The following is a 27632-nucleotide window of genomic DNA, read 5'->3' on the forward strand; positions in this document are numbered from 1 at the left end:
TACCTGTCAGGGAGAGGTGGATGGGGCTCATCAAGGATGTTTTTAGGCTTTTTCCTTGTTTACTTTTTTTTTAATTAAGAGCATTCATGCAGGAAGAAAAGCTTTGTCTCAAATGCTTGATTGCAGTTCCTCCAGTGATTGCAAATGTGGAGCACAGAGATAAGATGCTGATGGTATCTAATTGCTCAAATTGTGTGGTTCCCAGGATTAAAAATTGACATTGCTGCATCTTTACTCTTTGAGTCATTAATTTCATTTTCTTCTGAGAGAAGTTGAGACTCCATAATGCTGAAGCAAGTTCATCTTCTGTGGTGTATTCAAAGTTTTATATCCCCTGTTCAGGATTAACAGCAATAAAAGAGCTTTGTGTAATCAAGTCTTTGTGCATCTCAGTACAGTGTAACACAGATGATTTAATATGCTGATGTAAATATATGCAAATAGTTTGCTTATGATCATAAAGCTCTGATGTATTCAGGCACATTTAATTTAGTGTTGCAAGTCAGAAAAAGCCAAAGTATGGAGAGACCAAATTTTATTGTCAGATGAATCTCTTCCAGTCTTTCCCATCTAAGCAAGGATTTCAGTAAAGAATTTCTGGAAAGTTCTGTGGCAAATTATAATGTTTCCTTAGTCAGTATGACTGAGTGTTCAAACAGTATGTGGAAACTGTTCTTTCAAGAAGGGCTGTTGTGTGTGTACACTTTACATTTTCAAGGGGAACCTCAAGAACATAAATGTGTTGCTTCTTCACAGTATACAGTATCGCCACCAAACAGCTGTAGAGTTTAATGTGGTATCCATTCAATTTGATCATGGAGATACTAATAAAACTTGAAAAATAACACAAAACTTAGTTGACAGTTGGATCTCTCTGCAAAGGTTGAGTACAGTGAAAGCAGCTTCTAAGGGATGCTTAAAGTTTATAATGACATCAAAATTGTTCTTAGTAATTAAGGGGTTGTGTTTTGGTTGGTTTTTATTTTATTATTTTCTTGAAGGCTTCTGGAGAATCTTTCATAATTTTAACAGCATAGAGCAGTACCCAGTTAATTGTGTATGGATACCATTGCTGGGACAAGCAGTAAAGAAGCAATAAAGTGGTGCATTAAGGCTGTCATCCCTGTGCAAAGCATTAAATGTGTTTTCTTTTCTCTTGCAGGAGCTTTTCCGCCACCCCAGGGTCAGACAAAAGCGATTTCTCGGGAGATGACCCTCAGTAACCTGTGGCTGGTTGCCATACAATCATTTGCATTTTTGTCAGGAGGGATGTGGTACTGCCTCTTTCAGTATTTGTACCATTGCCTATTTTAAAAGTGGAATGGGACCTGAGGACACAATGGGAATCCAGGCTCTTGCAAATGAGTATCATGTTTTATGTGCAAATGTGAATATTCAAGAGTAAAGGAAAATACTGGATGGACTTTTACCTCTCTTTGGGGGAATTTTAAATTCCACTAAAAGTGAAGATCAGTAACATAGTGACCTGATGATGTATTATTTTAAGAATTGTCTGTATTTTTAAAAATGTATACTCTCACCCACACTTAAGCAAATTCAGCATTTGGACAAAAGGTGCAATCGTACAACCACCGTAGAAGAATGTCTGTGACAAGAAAGCTTTGTCACCACAAGTATTTCTTGGCATTGTAGTTAGAGCTCAGAAAATTCAGCAACTTGTCTCTTCAGTAGTGTGTACAGCATTGGTGTGGTAGAGATTCCTCATTTGCACAACGTGTACTTTATTGCAGCTCATTGTGCTGGAGTCAGAGATCCTCAGCAGAGCTGGTGGAGGTGTCTTTGTGGCTACGCAGTCAGCAGTTGTTGTAGCAGACACATTGATCCAAACCCAACACCCAAATAAGATCTGGTGTCAGGTCTGTCCTCTGAGGCACTGGTCCTCAAACAAGCATTGCAGCATCACAGTGTGATTAAAAGCTGTCCACGTGGGATGAATCAGCCCATCCCTGCTGTGGTCTTGCCATCAGCTCTCCAAGTTCCATGTGCTACCAGTGTCTCGTGTTATAGGGAAACTTGGAAAATACAAAGTCACTCGGTTAAATTCCCTTTTTGTTCAGAATGCAGCTAAACCCTCATCATCAGTTTTGAAAATGCACTTTCAAAGGTGAGAAGTCAGTGAAGGAAAGACATAAAACTTAGGGAACAGAGGGAAGCTTTGTTTGTCATGCATTGGAAGGCAGAGCAATTCTAGCTGTTTCTGAAGGTCTGCTGGTGCTGCTGGTGATTTTTAGCCACCTTTGTATTTTGTATACTGCAGTCCAACCAAGGTGACCTTGGAGTGGTTTATAGAGGCCTTTTTCTCCCTGCTAGTTGCAACAGTGCTAAATATACTTGTGGGAGAGTTTAAATAATTAAATGCCAACCATCTTAATGTTTTGCTAAAAAGTAATAGAAGAAAAACTAGTTTCATAAAAAGAAGAAATAGGTATAATTGCTATCATAAATCTGTAGGAAGATACTACTGAAAAAATAAGTATGGTAAATATTCTGAATAACTACATGGAGGGCAGTATTAATTAGCTCACCACTAAAATCTTACTGCTAAAGTCTTACTAGAATAAGGATGGTTTGAACTGAAGGGCAGATGGGAACAGAAGACACTTTCAGATGTGTAGTGCAGGATCCTTTTGAAAGGATGTCTGTGATGTACAGCCTTACTTCTGGCAGGTCTGGTTGGCATTGTGTTTATGTGATTATGCACAGATTTGCGAGAACGGTTCCTAAAATAAAACTAATCTCTCTAAATACAGGCAGGGTAGCCAGAACTTCAGATGTTGGCATACTGCCTTCTACAGAGTAATTTTGTTGAGAACAAAGTAAGCCCTCAGTGGTTTTGGCTCTGAGCTAGCAATATTGATTCCCCTTCTGTCTCCCTCTGCTGCTACATGAATCACAGGAGGTGGTGTGCAGAATACAAAACCTTGCCAGTGTTCCCTTTCGGGGGGGCAAAGAGCATAGCAAAACATGAGGCAGTGCCAATTTCCCTGGCTTTGTGGAAAAATACTTTGTCAAATATGCCATCCCTGCCCCTCCCCATGCAGCAGGGGTTGCTCAGTGGGGATGGACGCAAGGTGACACCACAGTAAGGTCCCCTGAAGTGAGTGTTGCTTCCCTGACTCCACAGCAGGCTGGAGGCAAAGTACAGTGGTTGCCAGTAGCTTCATGTTTAAGGCAAGATGCTGTTTATAAATACCATCTCTGCACCTAAATTCTGGTGTAACCATTAAAATGAGGTAGATATGCTATAATAGGGAGGGAGTCCATGGAGTATTTGTTGTTTCATGTTGTTCTTGCTAAAGTTCAGCTGAAGGAATGAATGTATTTAATCTGCCATTTGACAAGGGGTGTTGGGGCAGCCCAGCACTGTGATGAGGAAGTGGTTATTTCTGCTGCCCATGGGACTGACTCTTTCAACTCCAACAGGCAGGTGGCAAGCTACTCACTTGCTGTCCTCCCCCATGTAGTTTGATCAGAACCAGAGAGATGCCCAGAGTACAGCTCATTTTATTTTGAGCTAGGACAGACTGAACTGATGCAAAAAGGGAAGTTTATATAAGCAGAAAGCACAGCAGTTACTCACATCAGAAGATTGTTCCTTATAGACCTTGTGAACTCCATGTAAGAGCATCTTGTTTTGTCAAATGCAGTATTTTTCCCAGTGGGTTGCAGTCAATAACAAGTGTTCACGTGCTGCCTCAAGAAATTAGCACTGCACAGTAATGTTTCAGACGAGTGTTTGATTGATCTGGTCCTGTTCATTTTCACTTTGTTCCTCTGTAGTTCTTACTCTTACAAGCCATTTGTTTCCAAGCACTGGTTGTTGTTTCAGTAGGGTGTGGAAATAGTGTCAGGTCCCAGGCTTCTCTCCTGCCTGCACTTGGAAACGTGAAGAGCGCCTGACACCACAGCTCCGTATGGCCAAGTTGCTGTGGGTGACACTGGAATGAAACTCTTGGAAAACAACTCCAAAGGAGCCTCCCAGCATGATCCTGGATGCTGCTTCATGAAAGATAATAAATTGGATAAAATAAGTTTTGCTATGAAGGGAAAAATGTAAAATGGATGCAATATGTAGGGGATTCAGTGCTAAAAATACCATGCTGGTGCAGACTGTCTGGAGCTTAGCAGGAGAGTCTGTAAAACAGGAATTCCTGTCTGCTGCAGTTCGGTTCTACCTTCTGGCAGTTGGCTGCAGTTCTGGATGTAATGGGCATTTTGCTGCACCATCCGTGGGTTTCCTCCTCTGGAGAGTTCAAAATGTGTTTTGATAGAAACATGAATGAACCATACAGCTGATCACAAATTAATATCACATTGAATTTCTGTTGGGGGAAAAATAATGGTAAAATGATGAAAAATGAAAAATTCACAGAAAAAATTCTAACTGAAAGCTGTTGCACACAGAAGTGAGAACAGAGCAATTTGAGTGCATTGCAAATGAGAATAATAAGAATAAAGATAGTTCTCTGCCAGGGTTGCCCACAAAACATCTTCACGTTTCTATGTTTAATTGTTCATAAAGAAGTTGTTACAGTTGAAGTTGTGTCGGTCCTCACGGTTTAGCTTTGCTGCTCTGTGAATCCCATGATGTGAAGAGCACCTGTCCATCCACACCAAGCAGTTTCTTCAGTGCCCTCGGGTGAGTGCGCCGTCATTTCAGTCTCACTTGGGTTCCACGTGTGCTTCTGTTGAATCATGCAACAGTGGCATCTCTTTTTCTTCTTCTTTTTTATTTTTTTCCCCTTTTTAAAGTTGCTGTCACCAGATGTTGAAAACTGAAATTTCAGTTTACCTTGATTTCCTGGAAAATTAAAAGCTTCCCTCTCCCTCCTCCCCCAGCGTCACAAATAAGGTGCATCTTCTTGCAGTACAAATAAAGCGATCACTGTGGTACTGTTCCTTGTTCACTTGGTTTGCAGATGATGTAACTTTTCTTTGTGTGACACTGCCATAAAGTGCTGTTAACTTTTCTCACCTGTTTGTACACGATAATAACAGATACCGATCACTGTGTGTGACAGGATTCAGCTGCTCCGCTTTGCCTTGACATACATTTTGGGACCAAAGGTACCTAAAACTGGGATTTCCAAACCACGAGCCCAGGGTTGGATGCATTCTCTTGACAGTCAGCTGAAGATTTTGTGGTGATCTGATACAATCACACAAAACAATTATACATCTGGGGTTCTGTATTTTTTTGGAAATAATGGAGCCATATGAAATAAAGGGTTATTTTGCAAAATTGCATATTTGGTAGTTTTTACACTTTTAAAAAATACAAAGCAACAATGGGAAGAGCAAAATGGAAACCATACTCTGGTTTAAAATGTCTGCAGACATTGGAAATGTTTCTGAGCAGCTCTGCTTTTTCTGTAAGAGCTGTAGACTGCCTGGCTGTGATAGAAGTTGTCATTGGAAGGATTCTATGCATTTTAAAGTTAGATCTTTTATTTTATCATGAGATAATGAAGTAATTATTCACTGAACAACTGTCCTATTAAATTGAGTTAGTTACTTAAAATTATTCCTCCATGATGTTCATATTGTATGATGAACAGGTTTTTTTAATAGCAGTTCTCTTCACCTCCAGTTTTCTCCTTCCCTTCTCTGTTACCTACATTTTTGTTTTATGTGATGAAGTGGATGTGGAAGCCTGGAGTGACTGTCAGTGGTTTTGTGAAGGGCTGGTGATGTTTGGAATTATTTTGCTGAATTTATTTAATTGGGTATTTTTTTTATAAATTCTTTCCAGCAGCTAATATGACTTTCAGAAATGTAGACAGATACCAGAAGCAGCATTTCTCTTTATTTTCCCTGGGCTGGGTTTTTTTGTTTGTTTGTTTGTTTTGGATTTTTTGTTTTGTTTTGTTTGGGGTTTTTTGTTGGTTTTTTGGTGGTGTTTTTTTTTTTCCCCCCCTGTGGCAAAAAGAGTTTTCTTTCAAGACTATTTAATATGCTTCTGATCCTTAATAGATGAGAAGATTTTATTTGATGGTTGTATTTATTGTGCTTTTAACTAGTGGATACACAACCTTTACTGTGCTTACCATAAACACAACAAATAGTAAAATAACTCTTTGGTTCACTGTACAGCCGCAGTGTTAATTTGTGATAGATAACACTGTTTATGAGGAGGGACACAGGGACAAATGTTTCAGTGCCAGAAGTGGCAAGAGAAGGAGTGGATCAGTAGGGGAGAGAGGGGACAGCAGCTTCTGCAGCCCTCACTCGCTGCAGCACCCGCTGGAAGCTGTGCCAGTCCCCAGCTGCGGAGTTCTTCTGCAAGTCACTGTAGCCATGAGTCTTCTTAAAGTTTCTGAGAGCTGAGGGTGTCCAAGAGCAGAACCCAAGCCCCCTTGACCCTGGTTTGCCTGCTAGAAGGATGTGACTCCAGCCTTGTTGGGAGAAAGGCTGTTGTCATTGTGAGATCCATAGTTTTAAAGAGGGATCTGTTTTTAAGCCACCCCAGCTGGTCAGAGCAATGCCAGGTGGGACAGCCCCACCCATTCTGCAGCCCTGGCACCTCTTGGTGGCGATGGCTCTTGGCTCCTGTCCCCTCTTGAGTTCACTGCTGGGGCCCAGTTCTGCAGTGTCTAACAAAGGGAAAAGGAACTCCTTGGAGCATTGTGAGACATCTCGCACAATTTCCAAAACAGCGCCATAGTTGTAGTGATGTCTACCTCTTTGTTTCCCATCTGGGTTTTGTCCTGTTTTTCTGTGTGGTGTTTTTCTGTGTGGGGTGGGGGAATTGGGGAGCGGGAGGGAAAACTCAAAATCTGAATATTAAGACACTGGTGGGGTATCCAGTGCTTACCAGCTGTGTTGTCATATTGAAAAAGCCATTGTTTTTAATTCCTGCCTAGTATGAAATGTTTGTTTTTAAAAAATCCTTCCTGCTGGAAAGAAAAATGTATTTTTAAAAAGAAAAACATCCCTCTTGGCTATAAGAATGTCAGCTGTATGAGTTGTGACCATATCATGACATGCTGATCAGATAAATAAATTTTTATCTCTCAGGACTCTTGTCTTTTTTGCTGGTCTCGTAACTCAGCTTTTCTGAAAGGATGCTCTTGATTTTTAAGGACAACTACTTTCAGCTGAAACTTGAAATAAAAAAGGTATATGAATGTCATGTGTGCTTACTCTGGTTTACAAAAACCCCCGTTTTTGTCTTGATTTAACAAAAAAAAGTCATCCTGTGAAAAACAATGTAAGGCTACAGGTAAAAAACCAGGCGCCTGAGGTGGTCAGGTGTTACATGCTGCAGTTACTTTGATCTCAAAGGCAAAGAATAGGTATCTCCTGAGAGAGAAAAAAGAGGTTTTCTGGTCAGTACCTTTCTATAGCTAGAATCTGTTAACTTGAACTTCCCTTATGTCCTTGGGCTCTCTTGGGTCGATTGTCCTTTCTAATGTCAATCTGGTTTTGTACCAGGTTTTACTTAGGACATCCCCATGGGTTTGTAGAAGTGGTGCATCAGGAATTTCAGAGCAGCTAGTGCTGGGATCTGGTGCAGCTGAATAAAGGCTGCCAATATTTTTTCTTAAAAATAAATCATCAAGTTTGCTGTAATTGGCATTATTGTGTAAGTATTAAAGGCTGGTAAGAACAGATAGGTACTGGATGAAAGGTGGCAAGCATGGAGATTTTTAAGTTTACTTTGGGAAACTGGAAGTTCCAAAAAAGTGGATGTTGTAAAAGGGATCAATAAGATCAAACTCTGGGTATATACAAAGAGTAAATTATAAGGTAACCTCAGTAGAGCTCTTCTGTGTGGCTTTGGGAAAAAGCAATACTGGTCTTTCTCAATAAAACAACAAGGCTAAATCAGATTGCAAATGTGGCTCATTATTATATGCCACAATAGAGTTGGTGTTTTGTAATCTCACTTGAGAACCTGAAGGAGAAAAACGAAAAGGTCAATTTATACTGAATTATTTTTGAAGAGGAGATTTTTTCATTTGTAGTTAGCTAGTATAATTCTGCAGATCTGTTCAACTGTGTACAATATTTTCATAAATTATATTAAATAAACCACTTTTTATTAGTGAGGACAAGTTGCTGAATGGTCCGAGTCACTTAATGCAGGGTATGTTTGATGCTGAGCAAAAGGAAGATCATCTAGCCACTAGGAACAGATGTTTTCCAGAAAACACAAGTGTTGAGGAATTCTGGCAACTGAGGGCTGCATGGGCATTTCTGCTGTAAATACATAGAAGTAAATTAAAGGGAAGATTTGACCCTTTGAGCAGATAGACCAAGTAGGAGTAGAGGGTAGTAGGATTTCCCTCTGCAACATTAGTGAGACCATACATTGAATATTTACTCTAAGTGGCAAGGCAATACAGAAGGGATGAACCTGGCAGTGTTTTCCCCCAAAGTGAAACTGTTGGATTTTCTACTCCTGTGCTTTTGGCAACACTGAAGATGCTTCTGATACTGTTCTTGTGTTCCCTTCTCTCTGCCATTCTCTTAGGCAGACACACTGGGTCTTCCTCATCAGCAAGGATTGGAAGGGGACAAACCCAGAGCTGTTAGATAGGGGCTGTCCTGCACCTCTGTGTGGAAGTGCACAAGATGTCAGGCATCCTGAAAGATGCCTGACAAAAAGAGAGGAGAAAAAGCTTCCTTCACTGGATAAGACAGTAATTTTCCTGCACCGAAAATGCCAAACTTAGAATCTGTTAGAACAAAACTGATGGTTTGGTTTGCTTTTTGGTTTTGGGTTTGGTTTTGTTTTCTTTTGGTTTTTTTTGTTTTTTTTGCCACTGCTCTGACTAAAGACTTTCTTGCAGCTGGCAAAACCAGTGGAACATTTTATGTGCAATGCTCTGCTCTGTTACACCATGGCCAAATAATTTACAGGACCTTGTGGACAAGCAATTTTAAGAGCCTTCAGAGCTGAACCTTGTATCCTATAAGGTGGGTGGGGTTGCTTTTTCAGGAGATTCCTTATCCAAAGCTGATGACAAAAACCAGATGTGAATAATATTTAATATTTAATAGAGTCTTAAAACTAAGCTCTGTTAATTGCCCACAGGCCTCCAGTAATATTTGCTGAAGCAATGTTGCTTAGGTAGCACTGGATTAATTTCGGTAAAAAAATTTTTCTCCCACTTCTGTTTATTCCAATATTAAGAGTTGATTCCACTGTCACTAAAGGCAGTAACTGATGGGTTTTCTTACTCCAGCCCTTCCTGCATACTCACAAGATGCAGTTTGATGTTCCATGTTTGTACCACAACGGATCCCTAAAGTTCAGAACAAGCAGCACTAACGCACACTCCTGTGAGGCCCTTACCCAAGTCTCTCTGTTGTGCTGAGAGGAGGATCTAGGTCAAGATTGATTTTTAGCATTAATCATTGAATAAGCCTTACACACATGAACTGAAGCTTTACCAACACAACCCCTAAAAGACCCCAGGCAGAGACAATTAAAGCTACAAAGTTAATCTGGAAAATCTTACAGAAAGAAGGAAGTCTTGTCTGCTTAGCTTTTCCAAGGGTTAAGTAAAATACCACTTTGCTATGTACGAGAACTCAGCAAGTGCTGTCAGTCTGCTGGACTCCAGGCTGGGGAAAAAAAATGGCTGAGGAGGCAGCAGTTCTATGCAGAATATAATGAGCTGAGCTCAGAATGAGGAAGGGAGGGAAAGCCCCAGTTTGGGCATGTTTTCAGCTCTCCATCCTTCAAGTCCTGAAATCAGAACTGTTGCCTTAAATGTTTTATTACAGAGCTGAAATAGAAGTAGGTACTGTTTAGCCTAATTACACAGGGAGGTTGTGACCTACATTATGCAGGTAACAAGACTAAATAATTCATGGGCTTTGGCCCAAACGTCTGTGAAGCTTAGAATTTTATTAGCAGCTAGATGGCAAATTCTTTCTTTATGCTCTTACCTTCTCAATGCAACATTTCTGTTTTCTGCTCCAGGTTTATAAACCCCCATTCTGCAAGAAATAGCAATAAATACAATGCTAATTTTTTCAGAATCATTTGCATCTCTGGAGTACCTATTAAATGTCTTCCTTCTTTCTTATATAAGCACAGATGCATGAGAGCATAGAGAGCTGCATAGAGAATCAGGCCCCAGATATGTCTGAGCCATTATCCTCATACCCAGAATAGTCAGGACAAGTGCCTCAGAGAAAATTGTAAGGATCCCTCGAGTGGACAAGCATCAAATAACCTTGCTATATACAGAAATTTTCTTCCTAATCCTTCCACTAGAAGTTGGCTTGTGTCCTGGCCCACTGAAATTTACATCCCTGTTTTTTACTTTCAGTTTACCTCCTCGCTGTCAGGGTTTGTTGGTTTAGTTTTCAGTTTCATGTTGTTGACCTGATGATTTCTGAGCTTGGGAAGGTTAATGAATTTTGCAGGCCACTTGGAAACTCTTTCAGAAGTCCACTTTTTTCAGAAAAAAGTTTCATTCTTTACAAATCTTCTGGGTTTGCACTGGTTCTTCCTTTCCTCTTGTATTATGAGAGATTTTAAAAAAAACCCCAAACCCTGATGTAGCTTTTCCCCTCTATCTTTCCTGCTTTTATATCCTCTGTCAGTCTACCACGACTGAGTATTTCTCTGAACTATTTAAATTTCTGTTCTCATTGTGGTAGATTCATCATCTGCATAGTTAAGTTCCTTCTGTTTTTTATTACAACATTCAGAGAATTGATTGTCCTATCGGTATAATTTATTTAAATACTTATCCATACAGCTTGATGGTGAAAGGATTAGATTGATTAATGGATTCGTAATTTCCTGACTCCAGTGACACATATAAATCAAACAATACATAAGTCAGCAGCTACAGAACAAAAATTTGCTGCCAACAGTTTTTAATTTCCTACACAAAAATACCCACATTTAATTTTATTGCATAGTGAAGACTAAAAAGATAAAGCTGTTCCCTAAGGTGAAGTGAGAACACGGAAGTTGCTTCCTTCATATTAATCTTTCTTTTAAAAATAAAAAAAAAAAAAAACAGTCAAATGAGATTGAGTTTAATAAGCTTGTGCTGGTATGTCCCTGAAATTTTTGAGATCCTAGGAGCTGTTACAGAAACCAACAAACTGCTAATCTGAACCAGAGACACTGATCAAGAACACTTTGGGAAGCTGCCCTATCTCCTAAAGGATCTACGAAAAGTTGGCCCCTGATTTTTATTTGTGGATTTCTAATTTGTTATATGAAAATAAATACAAAATATTCAATGAAGCCAAAGGATAAGGATGTGGAGAAACTCCATCCTCCTGACCTTTATTTTCTTGTTTGCATTTTTCTCTGCAGCACTTTGTTGTGTAAAGAGATATTATATATCCTGGGTATGTTAATGCAGGCAGCACAGCCAACCTGGGTGTATTAAGGGTAGAAATCATAAGGTCAGAAGTGCCAGTTGTACTAATTAGTGCAATCCTGACTAAGAACAGTTACATGACTTTCTTTTTAATGAGCACAAGGATTATGGGAATTTAGATAGAACAATAATCTATTTTTATCTGGTATTTTGTAAGCTCAGAAGATGAATCAGGAATAAGCTGCACAGTAAGACAGGCCAGAGCTGCAGCTAAATTATCAAAACTGCAGGAACAAAACATTCCTTACTTAGGGCACTGCATGGAAGTCTCCTGGTTAGGGCAATAACCCTTACTTGGTACCAAAAGTATGTGTTACAGTGACAAGGTTAAGTACGAATATGGCACCCACCTCAGAATTTAGTATAACAGAAGTTGTTAGTTGTTTTTTTAACACCTCGGTGTTTGCAAGTCAGGAGGGAGAGAAAGTACATTTTCCTAGCAGTTAACCATACTTATTTCTTCTAATTGCTGCATCATCTGCTATTGAAGGCTAAGAAGGCTGAAACTGTTAAAAGGAAAAAAAAAAGGCAAAAAGGAACTCTTGGGGTGGGGTTTCCATAAGGAGTAGGAGTTTTCTTACATGCATATGTAAAATACACGTTCTCTCTATGCAAAGTCTCTGCACTGGGATTTGCTTACTCCCTTCCTGCCTTGTGCAGTGGCTGCTGGTAGTTAAACATCAAAGGTGGGGTGTCCTTCTTGCCAGGAAGACATCTGCATTGTTGCAAAGCTGGAGGCAAACAAAACCAAATCATGGGGAAAGTCAAAACTTTCTACATCTTGGGAGATGGGAAAGGGGACACGGGGCATTTAAAGGATTATTAAACCGGAAAAGGATGGAGATAGGAAGCCAGCTTGTTTCTCCCACTGGACTCTCTCTAAATGCAGCCTAGCCTGGAACCTGCAACCCACTCAGGTTAAGTGGGTAGGCACAGCATTTGCACTTTGTCAGCTTTATATCTGCCCTTGAAAGTGTCCAGGATTGGGTTCAGAAATGTAAATAAAGTGTTTCTTCTGTCCTTCCAAACTGTAGTAAAACTTTTCATGCTTTTCACCACTGCATTTATCTCCACCTGATCAAAGCCACATATATTTTTATGATGACCAGATCTCATGAGTGTACCATCACCCTAGACATGTAATTCAACAAACTGGCACACTCTGGTAGGTCTCTGTATTCCAGCACATTTTCCAGAGAGCTGAAAAGACAATGAAGTGCACCCCACTATCCTACATGAGCTGGTTGAACCATTTGAAATACAAACATTGCTGTGGACAAAATACTTTCTGGTGACTCACCTTAACTGGGAAAGTAGGGTGAGTCACAGTATCCTTCAGGAATTTATATTAACAGTTGATCATTTAGAATTTTTCAGATAGGACATAGAACAGGATTTTCCCCGTATCAGAATTTAGCATTAACATCAGAAAAATTTTAACTTGTGTGTCTGATTTAAATTGTGCTGCTCTTAGTTGAGTACTAAAAATCACAAGGTGATTTAACTTTTGGATTGCTATTTCATGCCCAGGATCCTGTTTTAGGCTGAAAACAAGTTTAAGAACACCTGGAGAAACGAAAGTTTAATGTAAAGGATAAAATGAATGTTTCAGCTTGTACAAGGCTTTGGGCTGCTCACTTTTTTTGTCCTTTGAAGTTTAAGGATTTGCCACAAACAATTGCACAGGCCATCCTGTCTTGGCCTTGGGCAAAGCCCAGTTTCCTTAAGATGATAAACCTCTGCTGAACACATCCCAAGTGCAAAATCCTTCCAGAAATTATCTGCCACAGCTAGAGAGAAACGTGCTGTTGCTATCTAACTTCCACTTGAAGGCTGGAGAACATTTCTCAAAGAACATCCCATAGGCACCATCTGCACCTGGATTGCTCAGTGCCTTTTTGTCTGGTAGTGCAGCCTGACAGTGTTACCTCTCCTGCTGTGGTTCTGCAGAGGCTCAGCTACCTCAGTCCTTCAGGACACTATCTTTATTCCAACTTGCATCACCAGTGGAAGTTTCCAGTCCTGAAATGTTAAGAGTCCTTCATCCCCTCCAAAAGGAAATATGTAAATAAGAGAATCATTACATCTGTGCTGAGATTTTTGGACCCCACTTGTTTGTTATATAAGATCTGTCAAACTGTTTGCTGTCCTCAGTTTTCTCTGGTGATGCAGCAGGTTACTAATCTTGTTACATCCCTCTGATCCCTGGTAGGTATCAGGTGTTTGATAAACTGACTATCAAGAGATTAACTAGGAAGGCCTGGGCTTCTGTGGCATTGGCTTAGCATTGGTACCACTTACTGGGCTGTGCTGGCCCAAATAGGAATTTCTCAGGCCAAGACCTGTGGAATCTTGAGCTTCTGCTCAAGCAGTGATTGAGATATTTTACAATAAATGTTTCAGCTAAATAGCCAGCGAGATGCTGCTCTCTTCTCAGCCTTACTTTCTCCCTGCTCACCTGTTGTCCCAGAGCTGGGTAAGAACTCTGCTGACAACATTCCATCTGGATTTTTAGCTGAGTAATGGCTCACCACTTAAGCCTCAAATGATGAGAAAGCTCACTTACTTATCTCAGGACTGCAGCCTAAAATACAAAAATAAAGAGGCTGGAAGGTGCTTCTATTCAGCTTCTACAAGAAAGACTTAGAAAGATATTTAAAAATTGAAAATTGCTTAACATTTAGACAAAAGTGGAAAGAAAAGGCAGTAAGTGCATATGTGTCAAAATCAAAGAGAACTGACATTTATAATGAGGAGTAGACATGACAGGGATGCACTACTTTTTGCACTGTACTAGAAAGTCTTTTCTTCCAGCTTTATAAAACATGAATTCTTGTATTTTTATTGGAGGGAATGAATTACAAACTAAATGCCTGAGGCTGAAGCTGGACCAGATGATTGCTTCACTGAGGTGAAATACCCTGTGGAAGAGAACTGCTCAAGCACAATCTCTCAAACCCAGTCACATCAGCATTGCTGGGTACTGTTCAGAACACAACCTGCAGTCAGTTCCTAGTGCTGCATGCAGTCCATGAAAAGCAACCTCTGGAGCTACCTCCTCATAGCAGTGTCTACCCTGTCTGCAGTACTGGCTCTCCCAGACTTCCCAAAGGTTGGGAGCACTGGGGGTCTTAATTCATGATAATTTCCTGATTTATTCGTGGCAGATGCAGAGCTTGCCTCCTACACCTCTCAGTTTCTCTGCCAGTGGAGACCACTACATTAAAAAGTTTTGGCTGGTGTTCTGCCTTCAGATGTTCCATCCAGAGTGTGGTTTATTGGTTTGGCCAGGCTTTGATTTCAGTCTGTGTGTGTACACACCAGGCCAAGAACCAAGGCAGCAGAGGGCTGACTAATAGTGCTCATTGGATCTCACGGCACTGCTCCAGGAGGTTTCCAAACGGCGCTAGAGGAGGAGGAGGAAAGTTCAGTGAAAGAAATAGACTTTAGGATGAGGGTCTGGTGAGCTCACCACTGACAATGAACCTATGGGACACGTACTCAGCATTCACCCTGATGGGGATTGGTGGTACATTTAGCAGCAATTAAATGCCCCACCCTGCCCTCTTTTGAACCATTCTCTGTTAGGGGACTCAGTATTTTTATTACAATTTGTCTCTTCCTGCCTTTTATTATTTTCTGATATAAACACTTTACTTCTAGATTGTTCTTTCCAGAAAGCTGAAGAATTACTTGGCTGAAGCAGTTATTTTGAATGTTGGACATAGGAAGCAGCTTTGTAGAAGTAATTATCATAGAACCATTAAGGCTGGAAAAGATCTTGTGCACTTACATACAAGCTTGCCATGGTTTAGTTAATTGGCTCAGGCATGTGCAAGCACATTTATTTAGCTTCCTCCTAGGTCTCCAAGTGCACCAGTTGTAGTGTTGTAAGCACTGTCATGAACTGGAGCTGCTGTGTAGCTCTCTGTGTAGGCCAATTTCTCCCTTTTCTCTCCTAAATCCATTGTTGCAGGAGTAGCACCCCGAGTTCAGAACTTTTATAATGGTGAAATAGCCTGTTCTGACAAATTGTGTCAAGCTTTGAAAACAGATTAGCATAACCAAACAGAGATGATTTCATTCTTATTTTCAGGAAGCATAAGAACAGTGTCTTAAGAAACCCAGGCTACCTGCTCCTGGGATCCATTTCCATGGGGGTGTCTGCTCATCCCTCTGATGCAATGTGTTAACAGGAACATTGATCCCTCTAAGCATATGTCTCTCGTCCTTGTTGACAAATGCCCAGCAGTAGATGCTGTGGGTGATGCATCATTATGTAATTGTGCTTGTGGTGCAGACATTGAACCTCCTGTGACATTACAGATCCTGTATTAAAGACAGAAGCAGCTTTATCCTAAGTATTATTGCTGATGTGAACAGACCTAAACATGGGCAGATGCATTGCTACTACATGCAATGTTAGGCAACTGTGACATTAATAATTTTCATTTTTAAAACTGTGTCTTGTTTAATTTGTTCATAGAAAGAACCCAAATTTTTGGGTTCTGAAGATTTTGTAGACTAACATTTGTGGTGTATAGAATTAGTATTAGAGAACTGTAAGATGTACATTAAGAAATGTATTTTGACCTTGACTACTCAGGCTTTGATTATTCAACCCTTCCAGTTATTATAAAAAGGGGTCAGGTCCTCTTGTGTCTACTAATTAAAATTAAAAGCTAAAGTGTTCCAAATTTGTGTGAAACCTCAAAACAAATTTAGTGTACCAGCGGAGAGAAAGAGATTAAAAATATGGGAAGGGGGGAGGGGGAAGAAAATGAATGTCCCAATTCATCAGAATGCTATTGATTTCAACACTGAAATGTCGGAGGCCATTTCAGTATTTTAAACAACACATGAAGCCTTGTGGTCACTCTATTGGACTGGCCTTGGAAAAGCTTTGGAAGGCATTCCCCTCTGGCCTACCAAGTCACTTTGCCTCCCTGTGCTTTTGTGTTCTGCACTGAACAGCACTGACACAAACCTTATGCCCACCCAAACCAAAGCCAGCTATTTTCTGTCAGCACAATATGCTAAATTAGGTTGTGGTGGGATCAAAGAGACACCAGATTCTGTGACTCTGTCTAAAGTGAAACTACAGAGGTTAGGTAATGGGACAACATTTCCCACTGGGTGTGACCAACATGACTTTTGTCTCAGAAACACAGAACTAGCAACTCAATTTCAAATGAGTTTTAAACTGGGGTCCTGCACCTTGTGGTATGTCTAATAAGCTTCCTCCTTTCTTCTGGATGTCCCATGCAACCACAAACTGCATCTTCAGATCATCTAATCACAGAGACATCATTTGCAGCCAAAATGAAAATTGATTTTACTTTGGTTATCACTCCAGTACACCAGCACAATTCAAACAATGAATATGAGAGGACATTGCTATTTTTCACAGGCAGTTGAATCACAGACAGCAGCAATCTTCATCTGAATTTTTCATTTAAAAAATGAAACCTTTCATGGAGCTGACTAAGCTGTCTGTGTGAGCCACCAGGAGACAGGATTGATGGGTATCACAGGAACTGTGCAAAGTCAGTGATCTGAACCACTGAGAAGCACAGAGCACATGGTCACACCCTTACTGAAGATACTGAGTTAAAGCTGTCAGTTTAGAACTGTGCAGGCCAGCATATCTTAAACAAGAATTCAGACCCACCTCTTGTTAATTAGGAGTCACATAATTATGTAGTATGTTTTTCCATTAAAGACATTAGGGAAGGCCTTTTGGGAAAAAAAACCTGTATTTTCTGGACTGAATAAGAAAAGATACAGTCTCCTCATCCAGTCTTGGTTGAGTCATGTAGTTGCAATATAGTTGGTGTCCTTACAGCTGTGAGCTTTCCTGGGTGCTCCTGTTAGCTTAGGTAAAACGACACTCAAATAAAAAACTGAGCTTACCAATGACCTTGCTAGTGCTAGTGCTGTAAGCACAAATGCATGATACCATAATACTCCTAACAGAGTAAGATGTATTAAAATAACTATTTGGACTGTCTGCAGTTAGCCAAGCCAAAGAAGAGGCTGCTGCTTCTCCTATTACCTACACATCTTTCATCCTGTGACTTAATCGAATACTGATCTTAAGGCCAAAAAGCTAAATTCCACTCTAAAAAGGACAGCTTTAGGATTAGGTTCAATGCTTTATATTTTCAAGGCATTTGAAATTAGTTTATCCATATATGACTTTTTCCCTTATGAAATTTTAGACAAAATTACAGTCTCTACTCCATCATACTAGCAGTTTTCAATAAAATATGCTATAAGAATTATCCCCAAACCAAGAGGTTTGAAAATTTATAATGACTGTATTAAGATACAAGATTGTTAAATGCTTATTTAGAACATGAAAAAGGATTTAACCCTATTGTGACAACATATGGAAATTATCTTTAAAACATGAAAATGCCCTAAGCTGATTGTATTGCACTTTATTGCCATAAAACAGAGGGTTGTCTGGGAGTCTTGATATTGCATTTCCATCCCACATTTGAGGGGTGGAAGAAACATCCCCAGTTTCCTAAAAGGAGAAGATTTTTGTGGTTGATTCATCTGTTGTTACTCTGCCTCACAGATTTCAGGGATACTGGCCATCCTCGGCTTCATTTAAATCCTGCAAGTGTGATCCTAAGAGGGTTTTTTACTGAAAAAAAATAATAGCTACACAAAGGGCAGACTCCCCAGGTTAATGACCCCCATGTGAGAAAAACAAGTGGGCAGAATATAGGCATTTTATTTAACCTGGTCAGCTGGCCAGTCTGTGATGGCTGTGGTGACAGCAGCATGTGGTCTCCATACCCAGTGGGTGTTGCAGGGAAAAAGCAGCAGAGCTGCTATTAAGGGAGGAGGAAGCAGAGCTCAGGAGACAAAGAACTCAAATCTGCAGGAATCCAGCATTACCTGGTTCTGCCACTCATAGAACAGCTTGAGAGGATTTATCGTCTACACTTCTTTGAGGAATAATTCTTGGCTTGTGCAATAAATTACTACAAGATAAATGTATGAGAATATTAATAATAAAAGCACCTTGCTCTTCTATGCTGCAGCTTATCAAAAGATCAAAATCTTGATCATTACCTGTCTCCTGATAAGTTGGTAGCAGAGCTCATTTCATTCCACTGAAGCAGAAGTGACACACAGCCCCTGTGTCTGCCTTGCCCATGGCCACACAGGAAACCAACAGGGAGGGTTTCAGTAAAAACAAACCACCCCATTTTTATCAGCAGCATGTGGGATAACTGATGTTGCTGTTGTCTGTGTTTAAAGCAAAGGAAGGACTTACTTGACTGTGTTCTGTTTGATTCTAATGAGATATTTGCTACCTGGAACTGGCAAACATTATTAGATTATACCAAGTAGGCGGTGTTGTTATTCCTGTAGAAATTACATTTACAGAACTCTCCTGGAATCATCTTGTTTCCTGAAGTTCTCCAAGTATCACACTGATAAAAATCACAAAACTGATTGTTATACATGATATCTGCTTATGATAGTTCCTGTGATACAGGGCTAGTTACTAAAATAAACCTACACTAGCTCTTCAGAGGGAAGTCAGAGACAAAGCTTCTATTGACTTGAATGGAGCTGAGACTTCTTGTTAATACCTTAGTAGAACATTAAGTTCTGATTTTACAAATTTAGCTGCTGAGACATTAAAAGTTAAGGAAATTTCTTTCATCAGCTGGATAGGAATCTGTCCTTGCTTTCAATGCCTGTCCTCACACATTTTGGCATTTTTGCCATGTTTGGGTTTCTTCAGTGACCAGCTCCAGCATCTGTCTTTAGCCTGGCTCTCCACAAGCAGGGTACAAACTCATTATGTCCAGCAGGTTGGGATCAAGGAGAGGCCATGTCTGAGTCACTGGCAGTGAGCCTGGAGCAGCTCTGTGCTGTGCTTCCTGTGGATAAGTGCTGCAGCCTGGGGGGAATGCAGCTCTCTGCTGAGCTGGGATATCCGGCATGGCAGGAGCCAAGCTCCCACAAGGCAGGTTGGAATCACATTTCATTTGAGAAATGGAAAGAGGAGTCCAAGGGATGTGAAGTGGTTTTGAGTGCAGTATAAAGAGACTGCTGCTCATTTTTTTTCACCTCATGCCATTCATTATTTTATTGCCCTTATTCTCAGAGTTGCAAGACCCAAATCACTGTGTGGATATTAATACATCAAATCATTGCTGACAGGGAGAGGAACCACTCTGATATTGTGTAGTGATTGTAGCCAGTTGTGTCTGTTTTTATAATTATATTGACCTCAGTGCTATTCATTCTGCACTGACACCCGTGTTAGAAAGAAAGGAACTGCACATATTTTAAATTAAACCTGCACTGGTTTTTTCTAGTCATGTACATAGAATGCATCCTTCCACCACCAGTTTCTTTTGGGCATTTCAATTAGAAAGACAGCCAGAAAGAAAATAATAAGAATTTTTGCCTAAGATATTCTATGATTTTAGCAAGGTGTTGGGCCACACGAGCTCCAAAATTCATTCAGACCAAATTAGTTTATGATTCTGGGCCTGACTCCTGTTTAGAAGGAAATGCCCCTTCCCACAGACCTGTGTGTTATGTACTTTGAAGCCCCTTGCTGATGGGGCTGTTTTGTACTTCCAAGCTACAGCTGCTGTATCCAAAGAAGCCAAGTCCAAAGTTGCTGCTGTGCCTGGACAGCAGGGTATACGTGTGTGCATTGTGTACAGGGGTGTCTGCTGCTCAGAGATTCCTTGTAACACCAAAACTTGGGGGGGGATGTGTGGTATGTGTGAAATGAGGACAGGATGACAATGTTCATAGCAGAAATACCTCCCAGTAATAGTTGTCAACTCCATTACTGTCAAATTAATTCTGAATTGTTGCCCATCATATACTGTTTAGCTTGAAGGCAGTGAAATGGTGGCTTTGCCTCCATGGCAGAAATAATAAGAGTAGCTCAGCCCTCTGAGGAGCCTTGCAAAGTGGCAAAGGAAATGTCAAATATCATTTGGTCAGAGAACATTTTTAAAGTCCTCCAAGGAAGAGTCCCTGTTCTCCACTAGATATATGAAACAGAGGGAGCTCTTAATTTAAGATGTATCAGCTTTCAGACAAAGTTGGGGATATTTGGAGTTGAGGCTACATTTGGACTGAGACAATGTAATTTGATTTTACAGGCCAAATCTGCACCTCCAAGCAGCTAAACTTCTGACTTGAGAGCAGCAAAGAACAGTAAATGGAAAACCAGACTGATATTCAGCATTAGCAGGCTCAGTTTCTGGATCAACAATTAACTTTGCATGTGACACCAGGCAGGTCCATGGCATTATCAGTACTCCTCCTCTAATCTGTCACAGTGAGAATCAGTGCAGCAGACCTTCTAGTCCAAACCAACTCTCCCAATATTTGACCTCTTAGGCAATATCTCCACATGTTTACACACTCTGGTAACTGAGATTGCATGACAATGAATGTAAAGGACCTGAATAAATGAAAGATTATATATTTAGATACCTAGTTAGAATTTAAATCACCATAAGAAGTTTGTTTCTACATTTCTAGTGCATGTACTGTGTCTAGAGAAAGGGAAAGATAAGGACAGGCTGAAAACAAGGGAAACTGATCCCTCAGTAGACCTGAATAATTCCCTGGGTGCTTTTCTGTTGAGTTGCTGGTTAATTTTTTTCCTTCCCTCACAAGGAAAGATCTACAGGAGCTTTTCTTGAATCTCCAGCTTACCACACTGAAATTTTGTGGAAACACATTGAGGAAGACACTGGGAAGGTGCAGTGCAAGTCTGTCTTCGTGAGCCACGTAGAGATCTTGAGAAAGCAGCTGAGGGTGCTGAGGGAGCTGAATGTGACGTTCTTGTCTAGGAAGCACAATGAAGCTGAGTGCTACCAGACCTGTACATTAATTCCAGAGTTATCATAGATGTATGGAGTGTGAAATAATGACAAGGCTTTCTGATCTGTGATGTTACTGATGAGAATGCTACTGGTACAGAGAGAATTAAATGTTTAAGAGTCATATACTCGGGCTGATCACACAAAATCTGGATTATTCTCTGGGGTCAAGCAACTGCTGTTTTTACTTAGGGCTTCACAGATTAATGGCCGTTCTCCATCTTGCAAAATGACCTTAAAATTGCAGCCAAAAAGGAACTTAGAAATTACAACGTCAGTCTGCACTAATTACTCTGTGTACAAGTATTTTGCTATCCATACAAATTCTGTGTGCCAGGCTAACAGCAGTGCAAGGTCCCAGCAGGTGCTAGTGAGAAAGCAGGTGTAACTGGTGGAGTAATTTCAAGGAGAGAACAACCCCTGTTGCAAACTCCTCTGGCAGGGACTTTACAGACTCGACAGATTTTGCCCTCTCCCTTGCTATCTTCCCTAGGCTCACAGCGGTGGCCGTGTGGCTCCCTGTGGCCGGAGGGAGAACTGCTTTTCCTGAGCAATCCCAGTGAAGATTTTATTTGTGGGGTCACTTGGATATAATTCTAGGAGGTGCCATTGTAACTTTTGACTTTTAAATGCTTCAGTCTTATCCATATGAAGCTTTGGAGCATGACTAATTAATACAATAATCACCTCTTGCAGAGAACACATTAACTCCCTGAACTCTCAGGACTTACAGGATCAGAGAATGCTGGAAGTCGCTGAGAAATTGAATTAGCAGATTCTCAGGATGGCAACCAGTAAGGGGCTTCATGCACTCATGTGTACTGAGGGATGAGCACCATGCCCCAGGGATCCAGGCAAAGCTGCTGTCTTCACTAGGATTACACCATGTGGGTACTTCCCTGAGGACAAAAGGGAATGAGCTCCAGAGAGCTCTGAAGCCCTGTATTTATTCAAACTAATATTCTGTGAATCAAATTATCTAATTAGCTAAACATGCATTTGACCACAAAAATGTTATGTTATTTTTAGCTGACGCTGCAAACCTACATCAGGGTTGCATCTTGTTATCACTGAAACTCTGCATATATTTTCTACAAAATTCCCCTATTTCTTTTGCTTTAACTCTTCAGTGATCCACATGACTGCTCTTGAATTTTGATTCTCAGAGCCTGTTATGTCTCTTCATCCTTTTTATTGATAAGGTAAGCTTCTAACAGAAAGACAAGACAGAAGTAATCAGTAGTTTTACCTAACAATACAAGTAATGTTTTCTTTCTATTTTTAAATAGAAAAGGAGAGGGCAATTACAGATCAATGTGATCTGTAAAATAAATAACATTTATTCCAATCTGGATTTTTATTACACATTTCCAGGCTTCAAGATAAATTCAAGATGATACTGAAATCACCAAGATGGAAGCAAAATAGTCTCAGATTCTGAGCTTCAGCCCCTCCAAAACTCAATGAAGTACCACAGAAATCAGATTTCACATTCAGAAAGAGCAGTTTTCCATGGATTTAAGCATTTCTTTTTCACATACCACAATAATTGTTATCACCCTAATTTTGCAGACTTGGGGGCTGTGGACTGCCTGAGGTGTCAGCAGCCATTACCCTAAACTGTCTCACATATACTGTAGCTACTCACAACATGTCACCCTATTGCTTAGCATCGCTGTAACATTTTGTCCCTTCGTCTTTTTCCAGAAGGATGGTAGCAATCTGGAAGAAAAAAAAAAACATAATCAAAAGCTGCACAGATGGTTGTGTAACAGCTGATAGGTAGCTGCACTTGCTGATGAGTATTTTGGAGGTGGCAGACAGCAAGGGCAATGAAGAAATACCACTAGCATTTAAAGGCACTCTGCCAGGACACGAAATAATAATCCTGATAAAAGAAATATTAATCAATTTTTCCAGCAAAAAGAGGAAGAAATTCCCCTAAGGACAGAGACTTCCTTCCTTCCTTCCTTCCTTCCTTCCTTCCTTCCTTCCTTCCTTCCTTCCTTCCTTCCTTCCTTCCTTCCTTCCTTCCTTCCTTCCTTCCTTCCTTCCTTCCTTCCTTCCTTCCTTCCTTCCTTCCTTCCTTCCTTCCTTCCTTCCTTCCTTCCTTCCTTCCTTCCTTCCTTCCTTCCTTCCTTCCTTCCTTGCAACCTCCCTTCCCTTTCCCTCTTTTTGAAGACAATTTTAAACCGTGCTTTGCAGAAACTTTCAGAAATTATTACCCTGTAAACAGAAATGTCTTAGGTGTCTTGCAAAAGCATTTTGCTGTGCCCCACTCTTTCTTTGGGAAAGAGCTTGAGCTGTGACAATAGCCACAGATCCCATCAAGTCAGCTTTTGATGGAGTGCCAGTCATGTATCACTGCAAACTGCAGAAGGGACCTACAGTGCAGTTTGTCTGACTCAGGAAGATAATCTGCTGTGTCCTTCAGGAAAAGCCTTGGCAAGCATCAGGAGACCAAAACCATCAGCAAGTGGTTGTTCATACCCCAGAGTGCTGCTGGCTCAAGGCACAGTCAGCCAGACCAGAACTGCTTTTCATGTTTCCCAGTCATCCTTAGCAGAGGGTTTGGAATGTGGTGTAACAATCAGATATTCTGACATAATGCTCTCTCAAACATTAAACCCTGAATTACAAGGACTGGTGTTGGTTTAGGCTGCTGTGCTAGGAGCTCATCCTCATTCAAAATTCAGAATAATTCCTGATGCATTTAGCCTTTTTAGGCAGTTCTGCTCATTTTACAGGTGTCATTGCTTTGCTTGGGGGTCCATTCTGTGCACAGACAAGTGAAACATAGCCATAACCTGTAACTGAGTTCTGTTCCTGTTGGGCATTTTCCTTAAACACTCTGAGGTGCCTTTGATAGTGCAGTCCACGCTTTCCAGGAAAGCCTGACAAAAGACAGCCAGATAAAAATATAGAACTACCCTCGATTGCAGTGACTTTTTTACCCCCTATGGGCTGTCACAGGACTGAGGGCAAATAATCCAACTGACAGGTAGTTCCCTTGGAAAATCCTGAGCGGAGATCGTCCACGCGGCAGGTTCTGCCTCTGGTCCCTGATATTTCCAGGTAGCTTTTGACATTTTCTGCTGCTGGATTTGCTGAGTGCCAGAATAACTCCCCTTTGAACATGACAGGAACAGCTTCAGTGACCTATAAAATCATGATCTGTTTCCTCTCTTCCACTTGGAAGATCAGCCTTGAACTTCCTGTGCTGCCATGAGTAGCTGAGTCTCTGTGTCTGGCACGTTGCGATAGGCGCCAAGAGCCACAGTGCTGTGACCTTAGTGCTGAACCTGCCTGCTGCCTGTGGCTGCACAGGACCTGCAAAAGCTCCCCCACCTCTGATCATAGGTGTCTTTAACTCACCCACTGAAGCGTTCTGAGCCTGGTTTCCCAGCCCCAGCCTCACACCTCTCCTCTGCAGTGAAGGTAATGTGTGTCTAGTCAGTACATCAGTGTGGGCTCTGAGGGGATAAATCAGGCTGTGCTAGAGGATGGCATTCAGGATCATGAAATATAGAAAAGGCAAATGCACTGTGACTACTGGAGAATCCTTCAGTAAAGGGCTGTGCTAGATTTAAGAAACAGTGAAATGGTCTAAATGACTCCCACTAAAGATAAACTTTTGGTTGCACAAAATAAAATAAAAAAAAGTATACATGCATTTATATGTATGTATGTATGCATATGTATATACTTTTGGTCTTGAAATTCCCTTCTCAAGGTATTTCTATATGAACAAAATGTGAAGCAAAGGACAAGCTTTCATAACCATATTGGTTGTACCAGTCCTGCAATTGCTGGCTCCCTGCTTTTTCCTATTAACCTGAATGTATTGTGTCTATCTTTTACATAATGAGTTCCCCTCAGAAGCTGGTGCTGCCTAGACAAGATGTCATTAAGTGTCTTCCTGGAAGCCTCCTACAGAAATAAAGCTTAAAAACTGTGAGAAAAAAAGAAGTAAGGTGGCCACCTTGCTCTTTAAATAATTACGTTTACTCACAGTGTTTGTTGATAGTTTCAAATCAGGACAGCTGAAAATGTTTAAACATACATGAGAATGAAAGCAAAACTTGCTAATATGTATCTGTCAAGTGTAAATTTTCTAGAGGCATAGATGGGTCCTGCCTTACAGAAGGGATGTGATGAGGCAGTGAGTTCCTTAAAGAGTTCTATGCAGCCAAGTTATTTCCCTTCTGTTATCTCCATTGATGGCAGTGTCCCCACAAACCTCACTGCCCACCTCTTCCTTGCTCATAAAGTTTAAACCACACCTGAAACAGGTATTCTACTTGTAATAGATATGCACCACTTTCTCTTCTCCTTTTGCTACTAAGTAAGTAAAAGATAGGACTGATGAGGACACAACTCTGCTGTTGTTCAAACAATAGGAACAGGGGTCACACTGTCTCTCTGCTGGCAGTTGTTTTTTAAAAATATACGACCAGTTCTTGGGCTTAGAGATGGCAGCCATCCTGTGTGAAAAGAAGTATGTTTCATTTTGATTTGTCTTGTTCTGGAGTGTGTAGGTAGCACAGGTTGTAAGACATTTTATGTTCTGCTTCACAGCATCCTCCCTTAACAGCAGTGGATGTGGAACTTTGAAAGTTAGGTATAATGTTAGATTACCACAGGGAAAGAGATAAACCACGGTCTTCATAAGCAACATGTGGTGGCCAGCTATTTCCATTTCTGCTGACAAATCTTCATGCCTCATTACATACAGAAGGTAGACTTGACCATTAAAGATCATCGGAGCACTTCCCTTAAAGAGAGGAATTTCCAGTTGCTCTCCAATAAGACTAAGAGATGAAAGTATTAACATATTCTTATAGTCCTATTCTTGGTATTGGTGACTTCAAAATTTCTGAAACAACACTGTTAGATGACTTTAAAATAAGAGGAGAGGATCGTGCTGTCTTTCTGTTTGTCCCTTCTTGTGCAGCCTCTTTCAAAGTGGCTATTCGGGAACATTTCTCATCTTCAGGTACATCAGGACTAGAACAGTGTCTTGTTAAGTCTGTGCTGCTTTGTATTAAAGATTTTGGAAAATTGTGCCAAAAGGAGCTGGAACTCTCTTCCATGGTTATTTAATGGCCATACATAAATTACAGGTTGTGTTTCTGTAGCTTGCCTTACTTCAGAGACACTTTTTGCTGTGCCTAACAGTACTTGCTCTCGTTTAAATGGGAAAAAGAATAATGGTATTGATGTGATTCGGCCTTGATGTGGTATCTCTAGATCAGGCTTTAAAATTTGTGTCTGAGGTTCTTGAGTAACTTGAAGAGGATGAGAGACTTCACAAATGGATGCTCTGTCCTCTTGCTTAGCATGAGTTAGTGAGAAGCCTCATGGCAGAAAGTGCTTCCCAGCTGAGGTTTCATTGCTCTGAGCTTAAATCTGCTGAGAACTTTCCTCAGCCACCAGATGACATGCCCCTATTTTCCAGCATGTTGAAATCTTCCTCACTCTTCATTTGGTAATCCTCTGGAATCAGAGCATATATAGGTCCGGCATCCATCTCCAAAAAAGATGCTTCCATCCTGGAGTTAAACTGGCAGGGAGTTTCTACTTGCTTCAGTAGGAATTTACCTAGTTGTGCAGGCTGCTGGTGGACCCAACCCATTTTGTTTAGATATAGCACTCCCTCATACAAGAAGATAGAATCTTCTTAGATGCAACACCAGTAAACTCAATGCACATTTTTAAATAAATGTGGTCTTAACTAAAGACCTTTCCAATCAATTTTGAACTTTGCTTGCAGAGTGATTTCACTTCAGCAGTCAATCCTAGCCTACTCTACTCTCTGCTGTCACGCAGTAGCTTTGTCATGGCTTTTAATAAAGAATGAGACGCAGTAGCTTTGTCATGGCTTTTAATAAAGATGTAAAAAAATCAAGTTCAGATGCTTATCTGATACATACTGAAACCTACTTAAGCACCTGTGCTAGACAATCATAAGAACATAGCTGAATTCACTGTAGAAGGAAACATGAAATTCAAATGTACGTCATGAGAGAAAGGCAAAAACTGAGATGGATTAAAAACAAACTAACTTTGAATTAACTACTGCTTCTCCAATGATTATATTCTCCTGGGAATAACCTACTCATCTTAACACTATAGGCTTGATTTTGTAGAAAGGAAACACACAATCACATTACTTGCACATCAATCACTCAACTCTAAGGTGCTTTTTAACCTTCCTAAACATTAAAAAACAGTGAATTTTGCCTCCATAAGGGCAGATGTTCTACCACTTAACTTACCAAAAGAAATGTAATAAAGATAAGTTCAGTGAACCTCTGTTTAGGATAATGAAAATTAAACTTTGTGAATATTTTTATCTAGTAAA

The 27632-nt window shown here is 40.5% G+C and overlaps 1 protein-coding gene and 1 long non-coding RNA gene across 46 annotated transcripts in view; one reads left to right on the plus strand and one right to left on the minus strand.

The window, feature by feature from the left end:
• Positions 1-7040, plus strand: part of LPGAT1 (lysophosphatidylglycerol acyltransferase 1) — a 61285-nt gene extending 54245 nt beyond the window's left edge. For all 3 annotated transcript variants that reach the window (XM_064414295.1, XM_064414294.1, XM_064414296.1), the window contains one exon: positions 1163-7040. In XM_064414295.1, the coding sequence (XP_064270365.1) occupies positions 1163-1314 (152 nt within the window). In that variant the 3' untranslated portion in view covers positions 1315-7040. The remainder of the gene's footprint in view (positions 1-1162) is intronic.
• LOC135297101 (uncharacterized) overlaps positions 1-27632 on the minus strand; it is a 38248-nt gene that overhangs the window by 3261 nt on the left and 7355 nt on the right. For 6 of the 43 annotated variants that reach the window (XR_010359159.1, XR_010359158.1, XR_010359136.1 and 3 more), the window contains 8 exons: positions 22917-22990; positions 22000-22167; positions 18471-18835; positions 18294-18379; positions 15515-15710; positions 13840-13965; positions 11963-12112; positions 5936-9972 (listed from right to left, as the gene is read on the minus strand). This is a non-coding gene — a long non-coding RNA (uncharacterized LOC135297101). Of the gene's footprint in view, positions 1-3; positions 9973-11282; positions 11378-11731; positions 11888-11962; positions 12113-13309; positions 13430-13839; positions 13966-15514; positions 15711-17052; positions 17256-18293; positions 18380-18470; positions 18836-21999; positions 22168-22315; positions 22479-22916; positions 22991-27632 lie in introns of those variants that run through there. The other 37 variants (XR_010359166.1, XR_010359167.1, XR_010359168.1 and 34 more) reach the window with 27 other exon arrangements.

This window comes from Passer domesticus, chromosome 3, assembly GCF_036417665.1.
Source record: "Passer domesticus isolate bPasDom1 chromosome 3, bPasDom1.hap1, whole genome shotgun sequence".
Taxonomy (NCBI): domain Eukaryota; kingdom Metazoa; phylum Chordata; class Aves; order Passeriformes; family Passeridae; genus Passer; species Passer domesticus.